Below are 22,638 nucleotides of genomic sequence, written 5' to 3' on the forward strand. Positions count from 1 at the left end.
AGAAGTTTTTTATTTCCATATACTATCGACATATAACTTGCTGGAGGTACATGAAGGTACACAGAGAAAATAATTCTTAAATTTTCTTCCTAGAAATTAAGTTAATCCGACAGAAAGGATGGAATATTATTTTTTTTAATATGTTAGAGATTTCTAAACAACCATCCCAAGGCAGGGAAGAATGAAAAGAGAATTTGATCCCTAATGACAACTCCTAAAAGGCAACTTTTTTGTTTGTTTTAATATATCATCACCTCATTTTCTCTCTTGAAGTCATATTACAGGTTAGTTTTAGAGCCTACAATACTTTAAACATACAGTTTCTGAGTAGATGAGGATACAAGTTTGAAGCAAATGATTCATAGTCTTCTTAAGCATCTCTTCATTCAGATTTCCAAGGACTTGTATGACTGGCAGCAGGCTCCTATGTACTTATGTTGATTACAGTGAATACTGAGGTGATGCAAGACAACCTAAGACTTTACAGGACCAAGAGCAAGTGTTCTATGAGAAATGACTAACATGGATACTAACACAGCTAGGTAGGACAGTGGAATGCTGTTGTATGATAGAAGACCATTAATTGCAATCTTTCAATATCATTAGTATCTTCCTATGGCTCAGAAGAATTTGACATCCATACCTTGCAGATGCAGGGACCTATGCAAGGGTCAACATTCATACTGCCTTTCAATGAGCAGTTGCAGGGCAGGCACTCAGGATACCCTATATAGCCCAAGGCGCATCTATTGCAGCTCTCTCCCGCATAGCCAGTCTTGCAGTGACAGAAACCAGGCAACATATCTATGGGAAGAGGGAGAAAACATGACACATGTTTGATTTATTATTATTATAATATATGTATGTTAGAGTGCTCAAAGCAACACCTTTGGAAGGTGTAACATAAGGGTGTTTACTGTGGGTCAGACCATACATCTATTTAACTCAGTATCCTGTCTGAGAGGCTTGAATAAAGCATGTAAGAATAGAGCAAGCATATAGTGATTGGAATTCTGAGCTTCCACAAATCCAAATATTAGAGATCTTATAAACAGAAACTTATCCCTACTTCCTTGCATCTAACAGTCCCTGAAAAACTTCTCTTCCATTTATTCACCTAATTGCCTTTGAACATGCTTGTGCTTTCAGAACCCATAAAGCTCCCCAGCAGTAAGTTCCACATTCAACCATGTGCAGTGTGAAAGAAAACACTGATGTGTATTAAACCTGTATTTATTGCCTTCTAATTCTCATATCATAGAAAACAGCAAGCAACCATTATCTACTCACTTTCTCCATGTCATCTGTGATTTCAATATACCTTTATCATATCCCACAATGACATTTTTATTTCATATGACAAAAACTTTAAGCCTCTGCAATATCTCTTTACACAGAAACTGCTTTGTATGGCTAAAAATCTTGATTGTCCTTCTCTGCACTGTTTCCAATTCTAATAAATTATTTAAAGAGAAGGGAGTGCGTAGTGTGGACCTATAAATGGTTTGATGTTTTTTTCAGTTTTGTTTTTTAAACATCAGTAATATCTCCTAAGGCTCAGTTGACCTTTTTGACTACTGCTGAGCCAGCACTGAGCTGATACATCCAGGGTACAGTCCAAGGTATCTAAGAGCTGTTTCACAACTGGTAGTGCCTAAGTCAGAAATTGCTGTAATCAAGGTAAAAGTAGAACTACTTTCCTCTGTGTTCTACTTTTCCTTTAATTGCTACAGAAATTTATCAGTTATTTTACTACCCAGCCACTGACTATCTTGAGATCTTTCTGAACATTTTGCAGTTTTTTAATTTTTCTATTCTGAAAGATTTTGTACTTGCTAACTTTGTCACCTTCCTACTCATCCCTTTTCCAGGTTAAATATGAATATTTTCAACAGTTCATATTGATCATTGCTGTCAAAATGGTCCATTTATTCTTTTAACCAAGTACTAGTCCATGAAAGAACTTTTCCTCCTTATTCTATTACACTTTCTTTCATGGTCTTTGGTGAAGGATCTTGTCAAACCTTTTTGAAAATCAAAATACAATATTAATCAAATGAGCCTTTGTTCACATGTTCACTGAATCCTTCAAACAGTTTCATAAGGCACACTGTCCTCTACAAAAAAACCCTGATCTTGGGTTCTGCCCATTTTTGCCACAGTTCAGAAATGGTATAAATCATTTATTGTAGTTCTACTGATTTGCTTGGTACAGAAACCAGACCTTCTGGTTTTAGTTTCCTGGAACCCTCTGCCTTTCTTTTACAAATTGGATAAACAGTTCCTATTTATGTAATATTAATGTCGGTTTTTAAAAGTATTATAAACAATATTTAATGCTTCAAGCATCTCCATTTTCAACTACATCCAGAAGCCATGGAAAAAAAACGATATATGCCTGAAGGATTTTTGTTCTTTGTTTTTCAGATTGCTCTAAACCTGATACTTCTGTTTGAGACAGTTCTTCTGACTTGTCCCCATGAACAAAGACTCCCAAGTGGGAAATCCCCATAGCTCTTCTATTGACTGATACAAAGAATTAATCTAGCTTTTCTGCTGTGTCCTTTTCTTTCTTGAGATCTCTGGTTTTAACTTGATTACACCTTAATCATATTTAACTCCTACTGAATTTTAATCTCTAGCAGTCTTTTTGATTCTGATTTATCTGAAGAAGTACTTCTTAGCAACTTTTAAGCATTTAGCAAATTATTCCTCAAAATACGTGTACATGTAACTAAGAGTCTGACTTTCCAGAATCTCTCACAATTTATGTCCTTTTCTATCATTCTCAATTGCATACAACTTCTGCTTTACCAGGGAGCTTCTTTTTTATTGTTAAAATAGATTTTTTTTTCCTAGCTTAATTGCACTGCTTGAATCATTTTGAACTACAGGAATGCATGTTCTCTGAATGTCTAATATGCAGTCTATAAACCTGATGCTTGCCATTAGCGATCTTGGATTGTTCATTTTGATTTTCTTTTTAAAGGTTTCCTTGTTATGATTAACTTGTTTTTTAGGGAGGCCTTCTAATTCCTACATGAATGCTGAATTTCACTGCCCTTCAAGAGGAGTTTTAAACCAGTTTCTTATGCATAAATCCAGAGGTGCTTCTCTTGTTATGATTTCTCTAACTAGCTGTTTGAAGAAGCAGTCACCTACAGGAGTTTTAAAAGATATTATCTGTTAATCTATACAGAGATGAAATTCAATCTGTCTTCTCTAACCTTGCAGCCTCTTTGATCTCATGTAGCACATCATATTGACTGTTACCTTCTTGATCTGTCCTAATTATATACAGAATTTCAGTGCATGAAATTTCTGCTTTACTTATCATGAAACCATGTGCTCCACGGGTTTTATTCCTATGGCTCAGCTGATTCTCAGATTTCTGAGTTACCCTCCTCTCCGCTACCCACTGGCAAGGCCCTGCAGCACAGCAGGCCTCAGGCTTGTTTGTAATCTGGGTCAATGCATTGTAGCTGGACATCTTGTCTTATGAGAGAAACTTCTGTTCCTTCCAGATAAAAATACACACCAGGATTCAGCAGGAAAAGATACAGGAAAGTCTAAGCCTTTAGAAGTCAGCTGGTCTTATTTGAAAGTTTCAGGAACTCATTCTTGGGTCTCATGAGTTAAGTCTCAGCAAACTCAAATTCAGTTAAATGTCTCAGTATGGAACAACTCCCAAATACAAATTTAAATCTATAGCCTCTCCTCCACTTCCCAGTCAGTCCATTTTTTCAGTTCCCCATCAAGAACCTTCCCTTCTCCTGCTCTTTCCTTTCTCTGCAGTTAAGGAAGAGAGACCAGGATTGGAACCTCCACTGTCACCATCCCAGAAACCCCCTTTCTTATGCAGTATATGCAGTAGTGGATAACCTTCTGTCTAGCCTACCATCTATCGAGAGACCTCACTCTCCACAACAGAGAGAGGAAGATGTAGAGACTAGTAACTGTCATATATTCTTCCAGCTCTTATGCTTGTTGATACGGTTAGTCTGTATACTTTATTTGGCTCAATGCCTTCTTTCATTTACAGCACTTGCAAGATCTAGGCTCTCATTGTATTACACAGTATGTAACAGTATGTAAATTCCTGTCAGTGTCCCGCTGGTTATCTTTGACCAGCCTTCTGTAGTACTTATGTAATGCATATTAAGCCAACAGCCTAATTACATTTTGATTTAGGGCAGATGTTTCAGGTCTGTTTTTTGTTGTTGTTGTAATGAACTAACATTTCAGCAGAAGTACATCTTCTTTTGCTTTTGGTCTATTGCTTAACAGGCCTTCTTTGAATGGGGCTTTATTTGTTGAAGCTGTTATTCCTTGTTTTCTACCTGAATATTATCAGTTTCTGTCCTATATTTGAGAGTACAGAGGCTTTGAAAGTTCATCCTAGAGGATGAATCATCTTGAAATATGACTTCTATCAGTCAGTTTTCTCCCAGACTACCAGTCTTTCAAAATTGCACAAAAATAAATGCATGCAAAAGCATGTGCCAGACCCTTGAAAAAAGACTGCAATCCCAGGACTGGCCTCTGCCATTTTCACTCCTGTTCAACAGTATATAAATTCCAAAAATTACCTCATGGAAGTCAGTGGGACTGCTTGCTCAGCAAAGTACTATGAAGCCTGAATAAAGATGGAGATGTCTGGATCTATTTATCCTACAATGTCTGAGAGAGTTTTTCAGCAAAAATAAACATCTGTCACTGGGATTATATTGTACATAAAGAGGCAACAGGGAAAACACTTCACTGCATGATAGCATGCAGTGAAAACTGAGTCACAAAACTCTGCCAGATTTCAAACCTCACAGCTCTTGCAGGTGCTTAAAAGCCAAGTATAATGGCTATTCATTAAAATCTAGCTACTGCAGCTTGAAACAAGAGTACTGATTCACTGAGAAAGCCTAATTACTGGAGTACAGAGTAGTTCTGAATGTATAGGTTCCACTTCTGCTTCTGTATGGACAATTGCAAGTGATCACAATATCAGCAATGGTCAAATTCACCTATTATTAGGATGGATTGGACAGAGGTGGACAAGTTCAGTTTTACAATTATTGCTTTCAGTTACAAAACCTAGACACATTTTCATCAGCTTATTTCATCAACACCACAGTTTGCAAACATACTAATATTTATTATAAGTTTCTGGCTCTATCTTTTCTATATTGCTCATGAACATGTCACATAACATTGCTATGAAAGAATATTGGAAAAGCATTCTTGAAGATTCAAAACCAAAAATATACTATACAAGCTAGAATAAGAATATTTCATTTCAGAATGCTGAGCGACACGTGAGGACAAAGTTATACTAGGCTGATCAAAATGGAAATTCTACATGCATAATATACAAAAATAATTCTTTTTCTCCTGAAACAATGCCTGATCAATTATAAAGCAACTCCTTCATGCCCTTCTCTTATCTACTGAAACCTGATAAAAACTACAGAATGCAGTCATTTAAATCCTCTTGTTGCACTTGATCAATGTACCAGTTATTATGGTATTTGCTACAATTTTCCATTTTAATTCTTGCTTACCTACAGAATTCAAGCACACAGAGAATGTACAGCCTCCAGCTTTATTTTCCTTGAGAACTGTTCACGGTGACTTTATATCCCCAGTGATTTTCCTTATTATCATATTTCCATTTTAGTTTAATGTTTTTAATCTTCCCAACTCATTTGCTTACCACACATTTAAGAAGCATATTCCCATCTTACACCAAGCAAACAATTTATCCTTAAATAACCAGCCAGCAAACTCTGAGATGTATTTCAGCCTACCCAGTATGTATTCATTCTGATTCACAGGTGAATAGATAGATTCCTTTAGACAGATCGTGCTTTCCAGCTTTTCTTTATGAAGGCTCCCCAGTGCTTCAAACCCAACTGCTGCCCAGGGTGAGGAGTGTACAGCAAATAGAATTTTATCAGTGTATTGAATATAAATTTGAGGGAAAAAAAAGCTAAAAAGTGATCTGCTTTCAGGATAGTTTGATGCTAAAAATTATATCCAGACCTGTTCTTGATTCTAATACAACCTCTTCCATTACCACAAAAATGTTTCCTTAAAAGAAATATTAAAAAGGCTTTTTCTTTCAACTAGCATTATTGTGTCTTTTCTGTTGAATAAGACATTACAGACACAAATCTGTCCCGCTGGTCCAAACACTATAATGAAACATAACGTGCCAGACATAAACTGTTTTCCTAATGTGTTGGATCCATATTTAGTACAACAAGAAGTAAAGAAAAGCAAATAAACAGAAAGAATAGGGAGCAAAGAACAGGACCATTGTAGGCAGAATGGCTACAAAGGCCAGTTATGTGTAGAGCTTACTTATTTTTGTTCTTGTGGTCTTAAAACATGTCAATAAAATAAGGTAAATATCAGGACTGTCCTCTGCCCACTGTCTAGACAGTGCAAACTATCCACTTCTCACTGGACTTCCAGGGCTGGGCAGGACACAGACAACTGGTTTCAGGAACAAGTACATGGACTGCTTTGGGGAGAGAATTCCCTATATGATGGCTGTTACCTAGATAACAATTGTTGTTTGTGTCATATATATGAGAAGTAGTTTAAACACACAGAATAACCTCTACAGTAAATAAGCCGGAAAGAGAAGACATCAATGGGTTTAAAAAGCAATAAAGGAAAAAAAATTACTTTGTATTTTACAAACAGCAGATTCAACAGATATTAAGAATACTCTAACGTGCTCAGAAGCAACAGGCCTCTAATGAATTGCAGCCACATGAGTTAAGTTTCAGGAAAATCAGGACAGGCTGGTTACAGTCAAGACAGAAAATTATGAGAGTTTTAATTTTACGGAGAGAACAAAAGAACTCTTTGGTTCTTGGGACGGGAGGAACTGCTGAGATATGAAACTTGTTTGAATGCCTGGGGCTAGATGAGCACGTCTGGCTGCTTGCCAATAAAAGTAAAAGGAGGCAAAACAGAGAGAAATGATCCAATTTTGGATATGTTAGCTTCAAGATGGCGGCATGACATATTTCTTCGTTTATTTGAAAGACGCAGTTAATGAACTTTAGATTGTATGCATGGAAACAACAGAGAAAAAGCAAGAAAGGAAAGGAGGGGTCCAAAGAGAGGCTTTATCCTCTTGCTAGAGAGGTCCAGAAAAGAGGTAAGAGAAGATTTTACCAAAAAGAAGATCAGAGAATTAAAAAGGCAGAAGGAGATACAAAAGCAAGGTATTAAAGCACAGTATCACCTAGTCACCTTCAGAAAGTGTAAGCTGATTTAGAAAGCAACTATAAGATGGCTTAGATCTGTTGAATGCGCAGAGACAAGAATAAGACATTATTAGAGCTCCTAGTGACACTATTGCTGACAACCAAACAAGATGGAAAAATGTCTTTTTTTCCTTCCCTCTTCCCATGAGAGAAGAGCTGACAGCCTATTAGCTGCCTTTCAGCTGCCAGGCCCCTGGAGAATGACCCACACTGGTGGCCAGTAGAGAAACTGTGCAAAGACAGACTGCAGCAGTAACAGATAGGACCAAGAGACCAAGCAGCTGCTTAACACACAAGTGGAACATTGCATTTGTTTGAATTAATCATTCTTAAATCTCAAAATCATAGTCTCAGTCTTTTACAGAAGCACTGAATGTCAGTAGTGGCAAATGTTTGAATAAAAGTAGCCCTGTTTAATAGTATTCTTTGTTGTATTAATTCTGCTATCTGAAACTTGTACGCAGGTCTGGTACAGGCATCGCACAGTCTTGCTGTGTTTTTTCCAGCTTTAGGAATCATCCTGGAATCTGCTTCTACTGTCTCTCCTATCAGTCCGTGTGATATCCTGTATTGGGTGTTTGTGCCCAGGCGCTGGCAGCGGTGGGGGCTGCAGGGTGGCCTCTGTGAGGAGAGGCCAGGACTGCCTGATGCTGGACACAGCTGGCTCCAGCGAACCCACTGCAGGGCACAGCTGAGCCTCTCAGCCAGATGGGTCAGAGAAGGTCAGAGGAGGAGGATGGAGAGGAGGTGCTCCAGGCACCAGAGCAGATATTCCCCTCCAGCCTCTAGAGCAGGTATCCACACTGCACACCATGGAGAACCCCATGAAGGAACAGGTAGATATTTCCCAAAAGAACACCCATGGTGGAGCAGATTTTTTTCCTAAAGGATGGCAGCCCGTGGGAAGGACCCACATTAGAGCTGGGGGAAAGTGTGATGAGAAAGGAGCATCAGAGAGTGATCGTTATGACCACAACCCCCATTCCCCATCTCCCTGCATCACTTGTGATAAGGGAGGAGGTAGAGGAGTAACTGTAAGTGAGGTTGAGCCTGGGGAAAAGAAAAGGAGGTGGGGGAAAAGTGGTTTTTAAATTTTTGTCTTTGTTTATCACTATCTGAATCTATTTAAGTTGGCAATAAGTTAAATTAATTTTCCCCAAGTCAAGTCTGTTTTGCCCATGACAATAACTGGTAAGCAATATCCTGGTCTTTACCTCGACCTGTGAGCTGCTTCATCTTATTTTCTCCTCCTGTCCTGCTGAGAAGGGCAGTGAGAGAGTGGCTGGGTGGGCAGCTGCAGCTGGCTAAGGCCAACCCACCCACCATATATACCACTGTGACAGGAATCTGCATCATTTTATTGAATTGATATAATCAGTACATGATTGTTACAGTAGATTTTACACCTCAGGGCCCTGCATTTGCATCTCTGCTATGCTGCTTTTATGTTCCATTGATATCTATTTCAAAAAAGACTGCTATTACATCTCCTGCCAATAGATTGTAATTAGCCCAATGTAAAAATATCTTAAAAACTGACCTTGGGTTTTGTTGTTATCTTCCTACAGCATTTTCAGAAATTTGTCAACAAAAGAACAAGAAAAATATGGCAATTCATTGTTTCCAAAGCACAAGGAAGCAGTTTATTCTCTATTTGAAGATAGCTTTTACAGGGCTATGGTAAACAGCTTGCAATCCTACACTAATAATGTACATGTCACAAAAATATGACGCTTTTCAAACAGATTTTTTTCTAGGTTTCAAACAGAAATATGCTTAGAGAGGAAAAGAGATTAAAATGTTATAGTTGTACTAGTTTTCATCTCTGCTGTAAAAGAAGAAAGCTCTTTAAAGCCAAAATTCTCCAATATGTTCTATGGGGAATACTCTTGCAAATGTACCCAAGTTTGCAAGCCATGAATCTGAAAGAGGCCTCAGCAAATTTGGGAATATAAAATCTGAGTTTCCAAAGAAAAGTATCATAAGAATGCAGGTAGATTATTGTTTGCATGAGTAAACTTCAAAAAAGAAAAAGTTATTTGATTTTTTTAAAGAGATGTCACACATGTGTTTCAGCTTTTCTTTGACCATTGCTGAACTTAAGCTTTAACATCACTGTCTTTTAGGGATCTTACCTCCTTCTGCATGCTTCTCGTCTTTGACACAGGTATCATGTAAAGACCCATTTGGATCACAGGAACATGGCCGACATGGATCTGGGCTATCTGGCAATACCTATAAAACAAATATATTGAAAAAAAATCTTACCTTTAATTATTGGAAACTTTTATTTACTTCTTAAACAAAAACTAGGAAAGAACAACTACTGCATAGTTAGCTTGCACTTTAACAAACATGAGATGGTTGCCAAACTTAGGCCGTGCAGTCTAGGCATTAAAGTTACACTGTGGATTTTTGTTCAGAAACATGTAAGTGATTTAGATACAAATACATTTTCAATTAAAAAAACAGGTCCTTGTATAATTAAAATCAATAAATGTAAGGATGTAGATTTTAAGCACTCACTACCTAAAGTAATATTGAAATAGTTCAGTTCTGGTCAACATGATTCAAAATGCTAACTGAAGTTAGTCCGTAACTGAACAAAAAGGGTAAATGAAGAAAAGTGAACGTTAGACAACTGAACAATCTCCTTTTGTTCTTGAAAAGGTTACCTCAACCAAACTTAAACCTCAGTCTAATATCACACTGGGAATACAAAGCAGAAGTTCACCATGAACTAGGTATAGATACACTATACACACATATATATAATATCCCTATTAGTTGGATGATAACCTGATCCAGAGTTAAAAATTCAGTGCCCTGCTGTTGAAGGCATCAGTACTCCTTTTGTCAAGCCCTAAGGCTAAAAACTGATATATCAGGGAGAATGTAATTATTGTTATTTGCTAATGTTTTCTGCATTTGAGGATTAAAAACCAATCAAACTAAAGGCCCTGATTTACCAAATTGAGACTGTACAGACAAAATATTAAAGCACACGCTCAGAGTGTGCCTGTCTAAAGCACAGGCACAGCCTATATTGGCAATACAACCTAATGTAAGATTCATCTTCTGACAACTTCAATTTAGATAAAAATACAGCCTTATATGATGAGACACAAAAAACAATTCCCGCTGCACCAAAAATGAAAGACATTCATGAGACACTATAGAATTTAGGTAGTTATTAATTCTTCATTACATTTAAAAAATAAAAATTACAGACACTCTTTCTCCAGTATCAAATATAGCAAAATTTCTTTGATCTTTGATAACAAATCTTGGAATTCATTACTGAGGCAAAAGTTTTGTTTAGAGGACCACAATCCCCTCTAAATTACATTGAAATACATGCTGGAGGCCCTGACCTCAAGTGTATTCCTTCGCATCAACAAAATTCACTTTCATATTTCTGTGAGCGTTAACTTTACAGATTTCCATCTGTGAAAAGCAACTACTACACTGTCAGAATTAGAAGTTAACCTTCACAAAATGGCAGTCCAAACTGTATCATCTCTTTTTAGCAACTTAACTCCCCACGCTGAAGCGATGGTTTGAGTGCAGAGCTTTACAGTGAGGTGACAACAGAACACGCCTTTACCCCTTGAGGTCTGAAGTAGCCGTCAATGCAGGTCTCGCAGTTTATGCCACCGGTGTGGCTTGTGCAGTTCACACAAACTCCACCCCCAATGTATTCTCCATGGACATTCAAACTCTGATTTCTGTCTGCAACATCCTGATCATAGTAACACTCCTCAGTTTTCCCGTGACAGTTGCATGCTGAAAGAGAAGGAACTGTGTTAGCGAATGCTTTCCAGCTGGAGATGCCACAGTTACTAAGGTATTAAAAAGAGTCGTTCAACATTTTATCATTGGTGCTGCATACATTGCAACCAATAGCACATTCAAGCATTAATCTACTACTTCAGCTGTGAAAAGTAACGTGGTCCCATCATAAACACTGCCTGGAATTCTACATATTGTCTTTTTGTCTCTATGTATTGTCTGAGTGATTATTGAAGTTGACAGATATAGTCTATTTATGTTCTTCACGTTTTGTTTTAGGGTATTTTTTTTCTGTTTAAAATGATGGTCCAGAAACCTTTTGGTGGTTGCACACACATATGGTTCATGAAAGAGTCAGCTAATTTAAAATACAAGATGAGTTATAAGGAAAGCAGCAGAATGGTATGAGTAAATTAAAATAATTTCCATGAAAGTTGAAAAACATCCTAAAAACACTTGATTTGGACATATGTATGTAAGAGCTGAGTCAGAACAAGGATTCCCAATCTTAAAATCTCCCTAGATGTTCAGACTTGAACTCTTAGGCTTCAGGTCCACATGCAGGAGAACTAATCTAATAATCTGTTTCTGTGAAAACGAGGTAGATGATTGCTCTCTCCCTTCCCCTGCAGTATTAAACCATTCATTTCCACATAAAAAGAAATTCAAAGCTCATCAACATTGTAAGGAGTCATTCTCCTCACATCTGAACCAGATCCCAGGGAACTGTTTCCACCATGAAAGTACAACAATTCACTGAGGATTGAACAGGGCATATGAAGAGTCTCTTAAAAATTAAACATGAAAATAAATCTATCCTAATTTCATTCCAGAAAGCATTCCCAGTACAGACACAGTCCCTACGGAAACAAAGACCTCTGTCTTTACAAAGTTTACAGGACACAAATAAGCAATCACTACTTTAAATATGGGGATATCTGTTTCTTCTTATTTATTTTTAACCACTCATGGTAAAACTACAGCTGCAATCCTACAATGAATAAACACTTACATGTAATGCAGCACTAGATTTTATTACGTTCAGTAATTTATGTGGTATGTGACCTTTGGAAGTAAGATGTTAAAACTGAATTGTAACTACCCTTACTACAGTAAATCTGAAAATGAAATTCCCACCCTGTGGGAAGATGGTATTTCAAGGTATGTTTTCATTCCATGTTGGAAAACTAGATACATTGCTTTTTCCATTAAAAAAAATGAGAAACTCAAATTGCATTTTGATCATGTAAAAATATTTTGTTTCAGCAAGGCTGAATATTATAATATATAAAAGTGGCATTTATACAAAAGTCATGCCATTAAAGTTTAACATAGTGAAAAATCTGTAAAAAAAAAAGATTTTTTACTTATCAGGATACAGTCCTGTTATTTTATCAACACAAACCCACCATAATTATAAAAACTAAGCAAGTCAAAAAGATTTTTATAGTGTATTTCACCAATATCAGCATGTTACACTAAAATACTCTGAGTTCAATAAAATCATGATTCTACATGTAATTTTTGTGTTAACTTTTTTGAGACAGTCTAAATAAGTGAACAACAACTGATTCATAAACAGATGTGGTTAGAAATAAAATTAATTACAAAATCATGTAAGACCCGATTTCAGTTTTCACCAGCAGTTGCAATAAACCTTCTCTTCTGTAACGCTTTCAACTTACGTTCACATTCATGCTTAACCAGGAAAGTGCCAGCATGCCAAGGCTTTTGATTGAAACCAGGACAACACCGATCACATGTCTCTCCACATGTGTTGTGCTCACACTGACAGACGGATTTCTGATTTAAAAGTAAAACAAATATTTACACAATGTGATGATATGAAGAATCTGTCCATGTACATAATCTGCATTCCAGTTCAAATTATGAAAATATTAACACTAAGAATGGTTACACTCTGTAATCCCTCTTTTTATTCATTTTTATTCAATTATGTATTCTGCATTCACCAGTGAGACACAAAAGACTCTGTTTAACTTCTATAGCTCTGTTTTAAGAAAATAGCCATGATGCAAAGGAACAAAGATGGCCAGAGAATCTGAGGAGAATCTAAGAACACAGGAGAATCTAATTCCAACTGTCTGAAGAAAGCAGGATGAGAGAATGAAAGTTCCCCAATACAGCAAATAAGCCAAAGTGCTGGTAGCCCTCAGATACAGCTTCACAATACAGGAAAACTGAGCTCATAGCTAGCTTACACTAGATGGAGTGAGCCATTCTCCACCCTTCCCTTAGATGCAGCAATCCTGCAGCTGCAGAATGAAATCAGTTCTGTTGGCTGATCCAATAAAAATTGGCTTTTCTTTCAAATTTAGCATTGCTTTTTTACTGGATGAGTCAACTCATCATGTAACCTTCTAACTGCATAACTAATTCTATGTCAAGGATAGCAGGAGTTTTTAAATAGGAGTTGAGAGCAGGAGCAGCCTTTCAGTCACTTTTCAGTTCCTCAGCAGATCACCTTAGTCCCAGTTTAGTCCCAGCATGAAAATATTGCTGTAGGGAACGCCTAAACTCTCTGAGCCACAGAAGCAGCTTGGAAAAGATAAAAGGAACTGTAGTTTGGAGAAACAGGGAGCAAAAATTGCCTTCCTAATAGTTATTCACTGGAGGGGTTTCTCTGTGGTCCTTGTGAAACCACTGAAGATCACAGCAGAAAGCTAACCTGGAGAAATTCTATGGCTCACAGGACAAAGCAAAAATCTTGCACAACAAAGTTAAGTTAATGAATGCTTCAGAAAAGCAAGGCAGTAAATTCAAGCAAGTTTGTCCTTTGTAATGCTAGGGGGAATATTTATTGTGCTAACAACTACAGTCACGATGTTTATAAGCCAAAGCCCACTTATTTTAGTATGGCTTAGTCTAAAGAGTTTCCCTGGAGAGCTAAACCAAATACTCCAAATCTCCTATGGCTTGAGTTGTTTCGCTTATGCTATTTTTTATACTGGTCAGATGACAAATATGTATTTGTCATCCTGCAAAACAAGACACTGCACTTGTCAAAATGCCTTTATTTTATTTAGTAGCCAAGCTATCTGAAGTATGTAGTAATCGCAATATCAGCACTTATTTCCTGAGGTAGGCCCAATTCTATCACAGAGAGAAAACGCTGCAGTTTGGCGACTAAGGCCATCTGAAACAATAGTTTAACACTTGCTATACATATCATCATAGAAAAGGCTTAGAAGGATTAAACCAAGGAGTTTGTAAAATTTCTACACGGATCCATGGAAGCTGCTTAGAACTGTAAATGCATTCTCTGTAAGATTTCTTCTAGTTTGGTTTTTATTTTTATTGGTTCCTCCACAATGGCTTAATGTCATATACAAATAAGATTTTCTGTTAAATCCTACTAAGCTCCTACTTAAGTAAATACTGCATGAAGGGATCCCACATTGTGGCACATCTGTAATACCAGTAGATTTGAAATTCTGTATTAGTGATAATGTGTGCATAGATTTGGATCATCAGTAACAAATTATATTTCTCTATTTTAATTATATTGGTTATGTGTTTATTAATGTTGCAAAAAGAAAGCTACAAGTTGGAAGAAATAGTAAACAGTTCATGATTTTCTAGACTAGCTTGACTGATCGCTCAGATAATATTTCCTGCATAGTAAATGCACCATTCTAAAGCCATCATTTGTTTGCAAGTATTGATTAAATACTTGACACTCATTTAGGAAACACCTTGATTAATATCACTAAGGAAGAGTGTTAGTGCTCATCTCTACAACCACTTAACATAACCCAAATTTCTGTTGTTCCTAGGAAACTTTTAATATGGATTGAATTATTTGAAACCTATTCTTTCATTTCAGAGAAAGCCTCCACTGACATTAAATGAACATTTATTATTCTGGTTGCCAGCACTATTTAACCCCAGCACTGCTTCTTACTGTTCTTCTGGGTAAAGTAGAGAAATAAATTCACAGAACTTTGAGAAATATCAAGATTTTTTTTCTCAGGTTCCACCCTGCGAATAAGGCCCATTAAGAAGAAAGTACATACGTTGGTCGCTGGATCCAGTGGACAAGCCTTCGCATGGCCTGAACATATACACATGCCTCCAACAGAGATGTCTTTTATAGAATAGTAATACTGTAAGACAAAACAGAAATTGAATTGCTAAGTGGATTGTAAAATGCAGGTGCCAAATTAAAGAACTCACTTCTGGTGACAAAACTGTCAGGTCCTGTTTTATTTCTTTTTTGATCTATTACAAATATAGCAGACAGTGTAATCCAGGCTGAGTCTTGATCAACAGATTCAGGCTTAGTGAAAGAAAGGGTGTAAATTGGCACAGTTCCATTTGTTTGAAGTCACAAGAGCCATGTCAATTTATACACAGCATGCACCAAACATGAGCATAGGAAAAGGCTATAGGCACACTGGATAATGAAAAGTCAAATGCTATAGAATGCATTCCCTTCAGAAAACACGAAAAGGAAAAGCCATGATGATGGGGAGAAGAGAGGCTAGAACAAAAACTAAGAAAGAAACACTCTGGCATTCACTGGACTGTGGAAAGAAGAGCTGTTTTTCACTATGGGTGTTCTGAATTACTATTCATTATTGAGATTTAAATAACTTTTGACCTGTTGCTTTGCTATTTGATCATTTCTATTTTTCCCTTGGTGGGATTAATAGCCCTAACCAGAAAGAAAGATGGAAAGATACTTATACTTCTGTATTATGACATCTGTGAAAAGTGAATCTCACATGCCATATTGTCCATTTTCATCTGTTTTGGCAAGGGCCCTGTAACATGCTAACAAATGGCTAATCCAAACAAACATATGCTATGTGCAAATATTGCTGTTTCTGTGTTCAACCTTTTTCAGATCATTAATGAATGTATCAAACAAAATGGGAACTCATATAATTCACATCTAACCTTCTACCACACAGAAAGTGTATCATTTATGGCTACCCTTTGTTTCCTGTTTTGTGGAACAGTGGCTTGTCTAATGTCTTCTATAGGGAAAGCCAGACAAGGATGGCAAGTTTCAGTTGCTCCTTGTTCCTTTGAGGACAGCCTCATGGAAAGATACCATACAGAAATTATTGTTCTTTGTTGGTTTGAGAAATCTGTGGATTGTCCTGCACTAGGTTTTCATGAGTATACAGTGATTTTTAAAGTGTGAATTGGGTTCTTATCTAGGTTCAGTTTCGTGTTCCTGATCACTTAGAATCAGATCATTAAATTTGCACCCAGTTTCCAGGATTAGTGAGGCTGCAATAATGGCACTCAACTGGAAGGTTTCTGGGTTTGTAATGCAAAACAGAATGGCATATTCTAAACTTTCAGAAACAGCCAGCACTTCACATATTTGGAGGAAGAAATAGAAATCAGAAATGTGGAACAGAAGAAGCAAATTTTCTTTGCAGTTATCCACCATTGAAAAATAATATTAATTGAAGCCAAGAATAACCACACTCCCCCTTCATAACAGGACTTCCTATAGTGGTACTCTAAAAAGTAAAATAAAAGAAAGATTAAAAATAGGATGATCAACAGAAAGAGGAAGTGACCAGAAAGAAAAAAGTGGAAAGGTATACATCCCCCAAAACAGCTTTTAAGAATGCTTAATAGAAAAAATCAGAGGAAAAATAGAATAACACAAAACATTTGAGCAGTGGGAAAACAGGGAGATGTGGCACAGGACAAAAGTACAGATTGCACAAAGAAGAGATTGGCGCATGCAAACACAATGAACAGTGGTGAGGACAGGGCTACGGTGTGAGATTTAGTGCTGCACCCCTTCTTTTAAGCTAAAGCACAGTGTAAAATTTTTAGTGTTAGCAACAATCATATTGTCTTCAGGCACCACTACTAGTTACAGTACCACTTGTAAAAATTCTGCTCCAAGCAAGTGTTCAAGCAATGTTAAAGGTAGCAAATGACTGAGCAGCAGAAGAAAGGGGCATTATCTAACAGCAACCATTTGCCAGTTACCTGCATCCAAATGTTTACAGCCAAAGCAGTAGTGTGCTTATGTTAATGTATGCAATGATAATGTATGTTAATGTGCATGTTATGTATGTTAATAACACTAGTCAGATAAAATTGTTACTTCTGCCAAAGATAACAAAATACTGTGAACAGGGAATCCTCTAGCACTAGGATTTGGACAGGGAACTACAGGTACTCATCATCTCCAAAAATTTCCTACGGCAAACAAAGACAGGTACAGCACTGACAAATGTAGGAGAACTTCTACACATGCTTTTCAACTATCTTGCCAGAACTTACCCTCCTGGTAACAATGGGATCAATTTCATTTGGATCTTTGTGTGCAAACATCATTAAATCAGCATTTAGTGTCCGTATCCTCTGAAATCTCAGGCGAATAAAGCGAGCAGAGGTGAATTCTAGTAATACACGTGAAGGATCATCAGCACTAGGTCGTCCATTAATTAGAGAAGTGTGAATCTGAAGACAGAATTATAAAAGCAATAAGGAATTATATTACAGAAATGCTGCCATGATTATGCCAACAAATATCATTAAAGGCACTGTGTGAATACCTTTGTAAAGGTAAAATACCTTCCTTCTTTAGCAAGCAGATTTCCCCACAGAAACACTCACAGACCCCAGGTATGGAAAGGCTTTACAGTAATAACATTTTGAGCAAAGGAAAGTCATCAGCTACAGAAAGACTGCAGCCCAAACTGCATATATCTACCACGGCCCTACAAAAATATCCATGCCACAGGCAACTCATTTCTCCTCCTCTAGCTTGAAATAGGTATTTTGAAGTTATTGAACAATCAAAGGGCTCAGAATTTTTTCAGTTAAAGGAATGGATACTTGGAATGGGACTCAGAGTTCAACAGAGATCAGTTTGTACCTCTTAGAGTGGTCATTATCAAAAGACTTTTGAAGTAGTTTTTTTCTATAGCCAGGATAAGGTAACTTGTAAATACTGAAAGCTACAACAGCTAGATGAGACAAAATATGCAGTCATAAGCATCTCCCCTTTCCCACTGTCTCTTTGCACATTACATAATTTCCTTTGAATCTTGCTCTCAGCAAGATGGAGCAATTTCCTGGGTTGTAATTGTTTTCACCTGGTCCCTAACAAAAGTTTTTATCACCTCTGAGAACTCTGTTCAGTGTTTGTTTTTCCAAAAACGGTATCAATCTCTGCTTACACTGTGGTTTCTGTAAAGATTGCCCCCCTTTCTCTGCCTGCCCTATCCTAAACTCTAGAAATCGTCTAGATATGTGTGCTCTGTGGCTCTTTCATAAAGAGACTCTCTGACCCCAACTGCAGCAGCAAGGGCAATGCAACCAAAATAAGCAATCTTCCTCCCCTCCTGTCTTTTTAGCTGATTATGGCATACATTAGCTGTGAATCAACAAAATAAAACAGATGGGCTGCTCTGCTACAGAATTGTTCTTGGAAAAGGCCTGCAAGAAGAATGTCAGGTAGAGCAAAATATTGTTAATGAGCACCTAGGGGAGGGAGGAGAGAAACCATTAATTTTCCTGTATTCTGAAGTGTTAAATTTTAATTGGGGCATTTTTATTACAGGCTGGTACACTGACTGTTCAGATGCTGAGCCAAACATGCAGAACATTAGAATGAATAAGAGAATTATTTATTCTTTGCAATGAATGTGTTGTGCACCTTACCTCCATGCCCTGAGTGAGAGGTCAGGCCACACAGCCATTTGCTATCATTGAACATGATCGTATTACCACTGTTTTAGGCAAACAGCTGCACTCAGAATGCCAGCTGGCACTCGCTCAGCAGTGGCTGCCTGACACTGAGGAAAGAGACAGCAAATCTACTGCTCCCAGCAAACCAGTAGCTTTTCCTTTCCTGGAGTTTTCACAGGCACTGGATAGAAGGCTTATTGAACAACTGCTGTCTTGCACAGGCCATGTGTGACTATTACCTTATTTTCACCACCAACAGGGAAACCCTAAACCTCATCACACCCAGCATCCTTCTCCATTGTATCCACAGGTACACCAAATCACTGGGAGCCACTCTGCCAGGAGCAACTGTCAGTCACATCTTGCCTAAGTATGAATCAGCACCTCTAGGCTTCCGCCATGTTATCTCCAGGAATAGGTGATATTGCTGCCTCCTCCTGAGATCATAACAACACTCTCACTTTGAGCTCTGACTCAATTTTGCTCCTGACTACAAGTAATTAAATTAAAGGAGACAGCTGGCTGGAAACGAACAGAATAAAATGTTATGAAAAAGACAGGGTACAAACAAAAGATTTTAATAAAAACCCCAGAGAAAGCAAGGAGGAGCTCCTGAATGAGAAATGCCTAGCTACAAGCAGGACAAAAACACATGACCAGAGAGAGCAAACTGCTCAAGTCCCTGGTGAAAAGAAAGAAGAACATGTGTGGAGAGTAAACTTCAAAAGAAGGCAGGAGATGGTGGCAATAGGTCCACTGCAAATTGATAGATCTTTCCAAAAGAAGCAAGATTTTAGTAAGAACACATGCTTAAAGACTTCTTTGCGTAATATTTATCTGTGAGCAAGGAAATACATTTCTTTTGAGTGTTTTTTCACACTGTCACCCCCTTCCTTTAAACAGGATGCAGGAGATTTATTTCTTACAGGCATCAACCATAGATGGGTTACGGTTTAAAGCAGTGGAATACTAAAGACTGAACTTTGATATTCCAGAGACAAAGAAGAAATATATCTAAAATAGTGCTGAAAACATCCCCTAGCTCACCCTAAAACAGCAACAGCACCGTGGCTATAAGCAGCATGGTAGTCTGACTATCTCATCAAAGAGACAAAAACATTAAGCTTTTGGGGGTGAGAGAAGAAAGATGCAGGTAAAAAGCCCATGATTCAGAATAAGCAAGTGCCCACAGAGAGTTCAGAGTATGAATCACACTCACAACTTGACACCAAATGACACAGCTGACAAATAGCAGTCATATATTTTGATTTATATTGTGTAAAAAAGAACAAATTTATTCTTAAGACACCCATGGGGACAAAAACCCACTACCTTGGAGTGATAGTTTTACAAAATTAAAATGTAAATTAAAAAAATAAAATGAGAAATACCCTTTTCAGAATAGACCAACTTTTTAAAAGGTTTCATGGATCTATCTGCCAGCAGTACATCTATTTGGAAGGCTAAACTAGTAGAGATGATGAATTCCATTTATATTGTCTTTCATGCTTGTATTTAAATGTTTCACAATTTCATTTTAAAACAACAAACAAATAATTTCTCTTAATTACTGAAATGCAGCTATGTCCTGTGTGAAATGTGGCACCTGTTCGAACAGGTACACCAAAATGACACTTAGATTAGGAAATTAAAACTGCGTAGCTTTATCAAAATGAATCTGAAGGGAAAATTTTACGCGGGCAAATTTAATTACTGTAAATTGTTTCTCCTCCTCTCAGCATCTGTGATGAAATCATTAATTTCCCCCAAGAAACATTTAGAATCAACTTGAAGAGTGTCCAGCTAAGTTGTTCCTACTCCTTGAAAAGAGAATAAAGAAGAAGTTAAGAGTACTTTGGGAACATCTGTCATTAATCAAGAATAAACCATCAGAATTTTAAATAACTTTTAGAAATTAGACTTGCAATATTTTTGGTATGACTCTTACAACGAGACATCACTGTGTTTTTCCAGAACACACTTTCTCTTTTCATGTCTCTTCACAATCTTCCAACTATTTGTAAGACACTGTTTGCATGATAGTGCGTTTTCAGTCAAGACACTAACATGGCCCCTACCCTCCAAACATTTTTGAATCAGAGCTGAAAACTGTTCCAGTGAACACAGTCCTTAATATCCATCTACCTTTATGTCATCCAAGATCATCATAGTACTTCACAAATAGCTCCGAGTTCTGCAAAGACTAGCCCCACTTTCACACAAGCAGCTAAGGCACTGATGTCCTGAGCTAGCTGTATGCTTACTGTAAGCATCAGCCACACTGTGGTTGTAGAGCAGAGCTAAGATCCAAAGCTGGGTATATGAAGAAAATATTAATACTTTAATCCACCCATTGGGCTGCTACAATCTGGATAATCCAAGTCCCCATGAGGGAACAATCTCAAATTGTGCTCAGGTTTTATGGACAACTATTAGTTACCAATTCCAAGACTGAGGCAATCACCATTTTGGATTCTAAATGAAAGCTATGTAGATTTCAACCCTAGAAAATTTCTCCTTAACAAGGGATTTTTCCAGGATTCTATTCCAACAAATGGGATCTTTGGGGAAAATGAGCATTCCCTTACAAAACATCTAAATGTTACAACAATGAAACCCAAATTTTCATTTTGTAAAACCATTTTGAATGGTATCTGATTTGTCAACCAGTTCACCAGTCAGAACTATTCAAGCCCTCTGGATGGCAGCACGACCCTCTGGTGTTATCAGCCGCACCTCCCAGTTTGGTGTCATCAGCAAATTTGCTGATGGTACACTCTGCCCCATCATGCAAACCATGAATGAAGATGTTGGCAATGAACCTGAAGATGAATGAACAGGATTGGATCCAGCAGTACTTATTCAAGTCAGTTTTGTTACCAAGTTAGTTATCTTCTGTATTGGGTTTGGAACCAAGACTTCTAACAGTTATTTAAAAAATGCATACCCTAGTTAAATGGAAGAACAGAAGAGCCATTTTGTAACACCAAAGATCTGCTTAATTCAATGTCCTGTCTCCAACAGAGGTCAGTAGAAAATTATTAGGAAGGAATATAAGAAACAGCATCTAGAGAGTGATCCCTCTGATACAATATCATCATTCCTCTGACTGAAATGCTTCCTGAGCCACAGAGTGAACTGGAGTCATAGTGTTTAATGTCTACCAACTGCCCTTTCCCGTTATTAGTCTACTGTCTTTTTCCACCATTATGTTTTTCATCACTACAGACACTTTCCCCAGTGGGAGGTAATTTGTTTCATTTAAAAACAGAACAAAAATAACTAAATAACTGGTTCTGGTAGGGTTGGGTTTTGGTTTGGTTTTTTTTTTTTTCCTTTTAAACCTGGAACTCAGATCATGAATCATTTCAGTGACAGTTTCTAGTTTTTCATTTGAGGAAGTTGTGAATAGGCGGTATCTTTTCGTTTTTGAACTTCGGTATCATGTTAAATCAACTTTTTTTTAAGAGAACTGTTGAGAATGCTACAAGTTCTTTATTCTGAAGATAATTTAGTCCAACACTAGGCCATCAGTGTTCACGCATAATTCTTTTTTTCTTACATGTATTACTTTGCTTTTAGCAACACTAATGTTCATATAGTATTTTTCATTTAGTATCATAAGCTGCTGATAGAACAAATTATATTAAATTTTGCATTACCAACAAATGCTGCTATTACACAGTCTTCTGATCTCACACATTGCCCACAAGTATGTCAAACAACATAGACGCTACTAAAGATATTAAAAAGATGTCTCAGTCCATTAGAATGTCTGGACCACGTCAGAACCGAAAGGCCTATCTAGCGTGGTAGCCTGCCTCATATAGTAGCTAAAACAGCATGCTAACAGTAAGGCAAAGGCAAGCATACA

The 22,638-nt window shown here is 37.3% G+C and overlaps 1 protein-coding gene across 2 annotated transcripts in view; it reads right to left on the bottom strand.

The window, feature by feature from the left end:
- The window catches only part of LAMA2 (laminin subunit alpha 2), a 380,736-nt gene that overhangs the window by 219,292 nt on the left and 138,806 nt on the right, over window positions 1–22,638 (bottom strand). For both annotated transcript variants that reach the window (XM_064447317.1, XM_064447318.1), the window contains exons 5-10: window positions 17,352–17,531; window positions 15,107–15,196; window positions 12,755–12,872; window positions 10,885–11,063; window positions 9,413–9,512; window positions 644–804 (exon numbers count right to left, since the gene is read on the bottom strand). In XM_064447317.1, the coding sequence (XP_064303387.1) occupies window positions 644–804; window positions 9,413–9,512; window positions 10,885–11,063; window positions 12,755–12,872; window positions 15,107–15,196; window positions 17,352–17,531 (828 nt within the window). The remainder of the gene's footprint in view (window positions 1–643; window positions 805–9,412; window positions 9,513–10,884; window positions 11,064–12,754; window positions 12,873–15,106; window positions 15,197–17,351; window positions 17,532–22,638) is intronic.

This window comes from Phalacrocorax carbo, chromosome 3, assembly GCF_963921805.1.
Source record: "Phalacrocorax carbo chromosome 3, bPhaCar2.1, whole genome shotgun sequence".
Classification (NCBI taxonomy): Eukaryota; Metazoa; Chordata; class Aves; order Suliformes; family Phalacrocoracidae; genus Phalacrocorax; species Phalacrocorax carbo.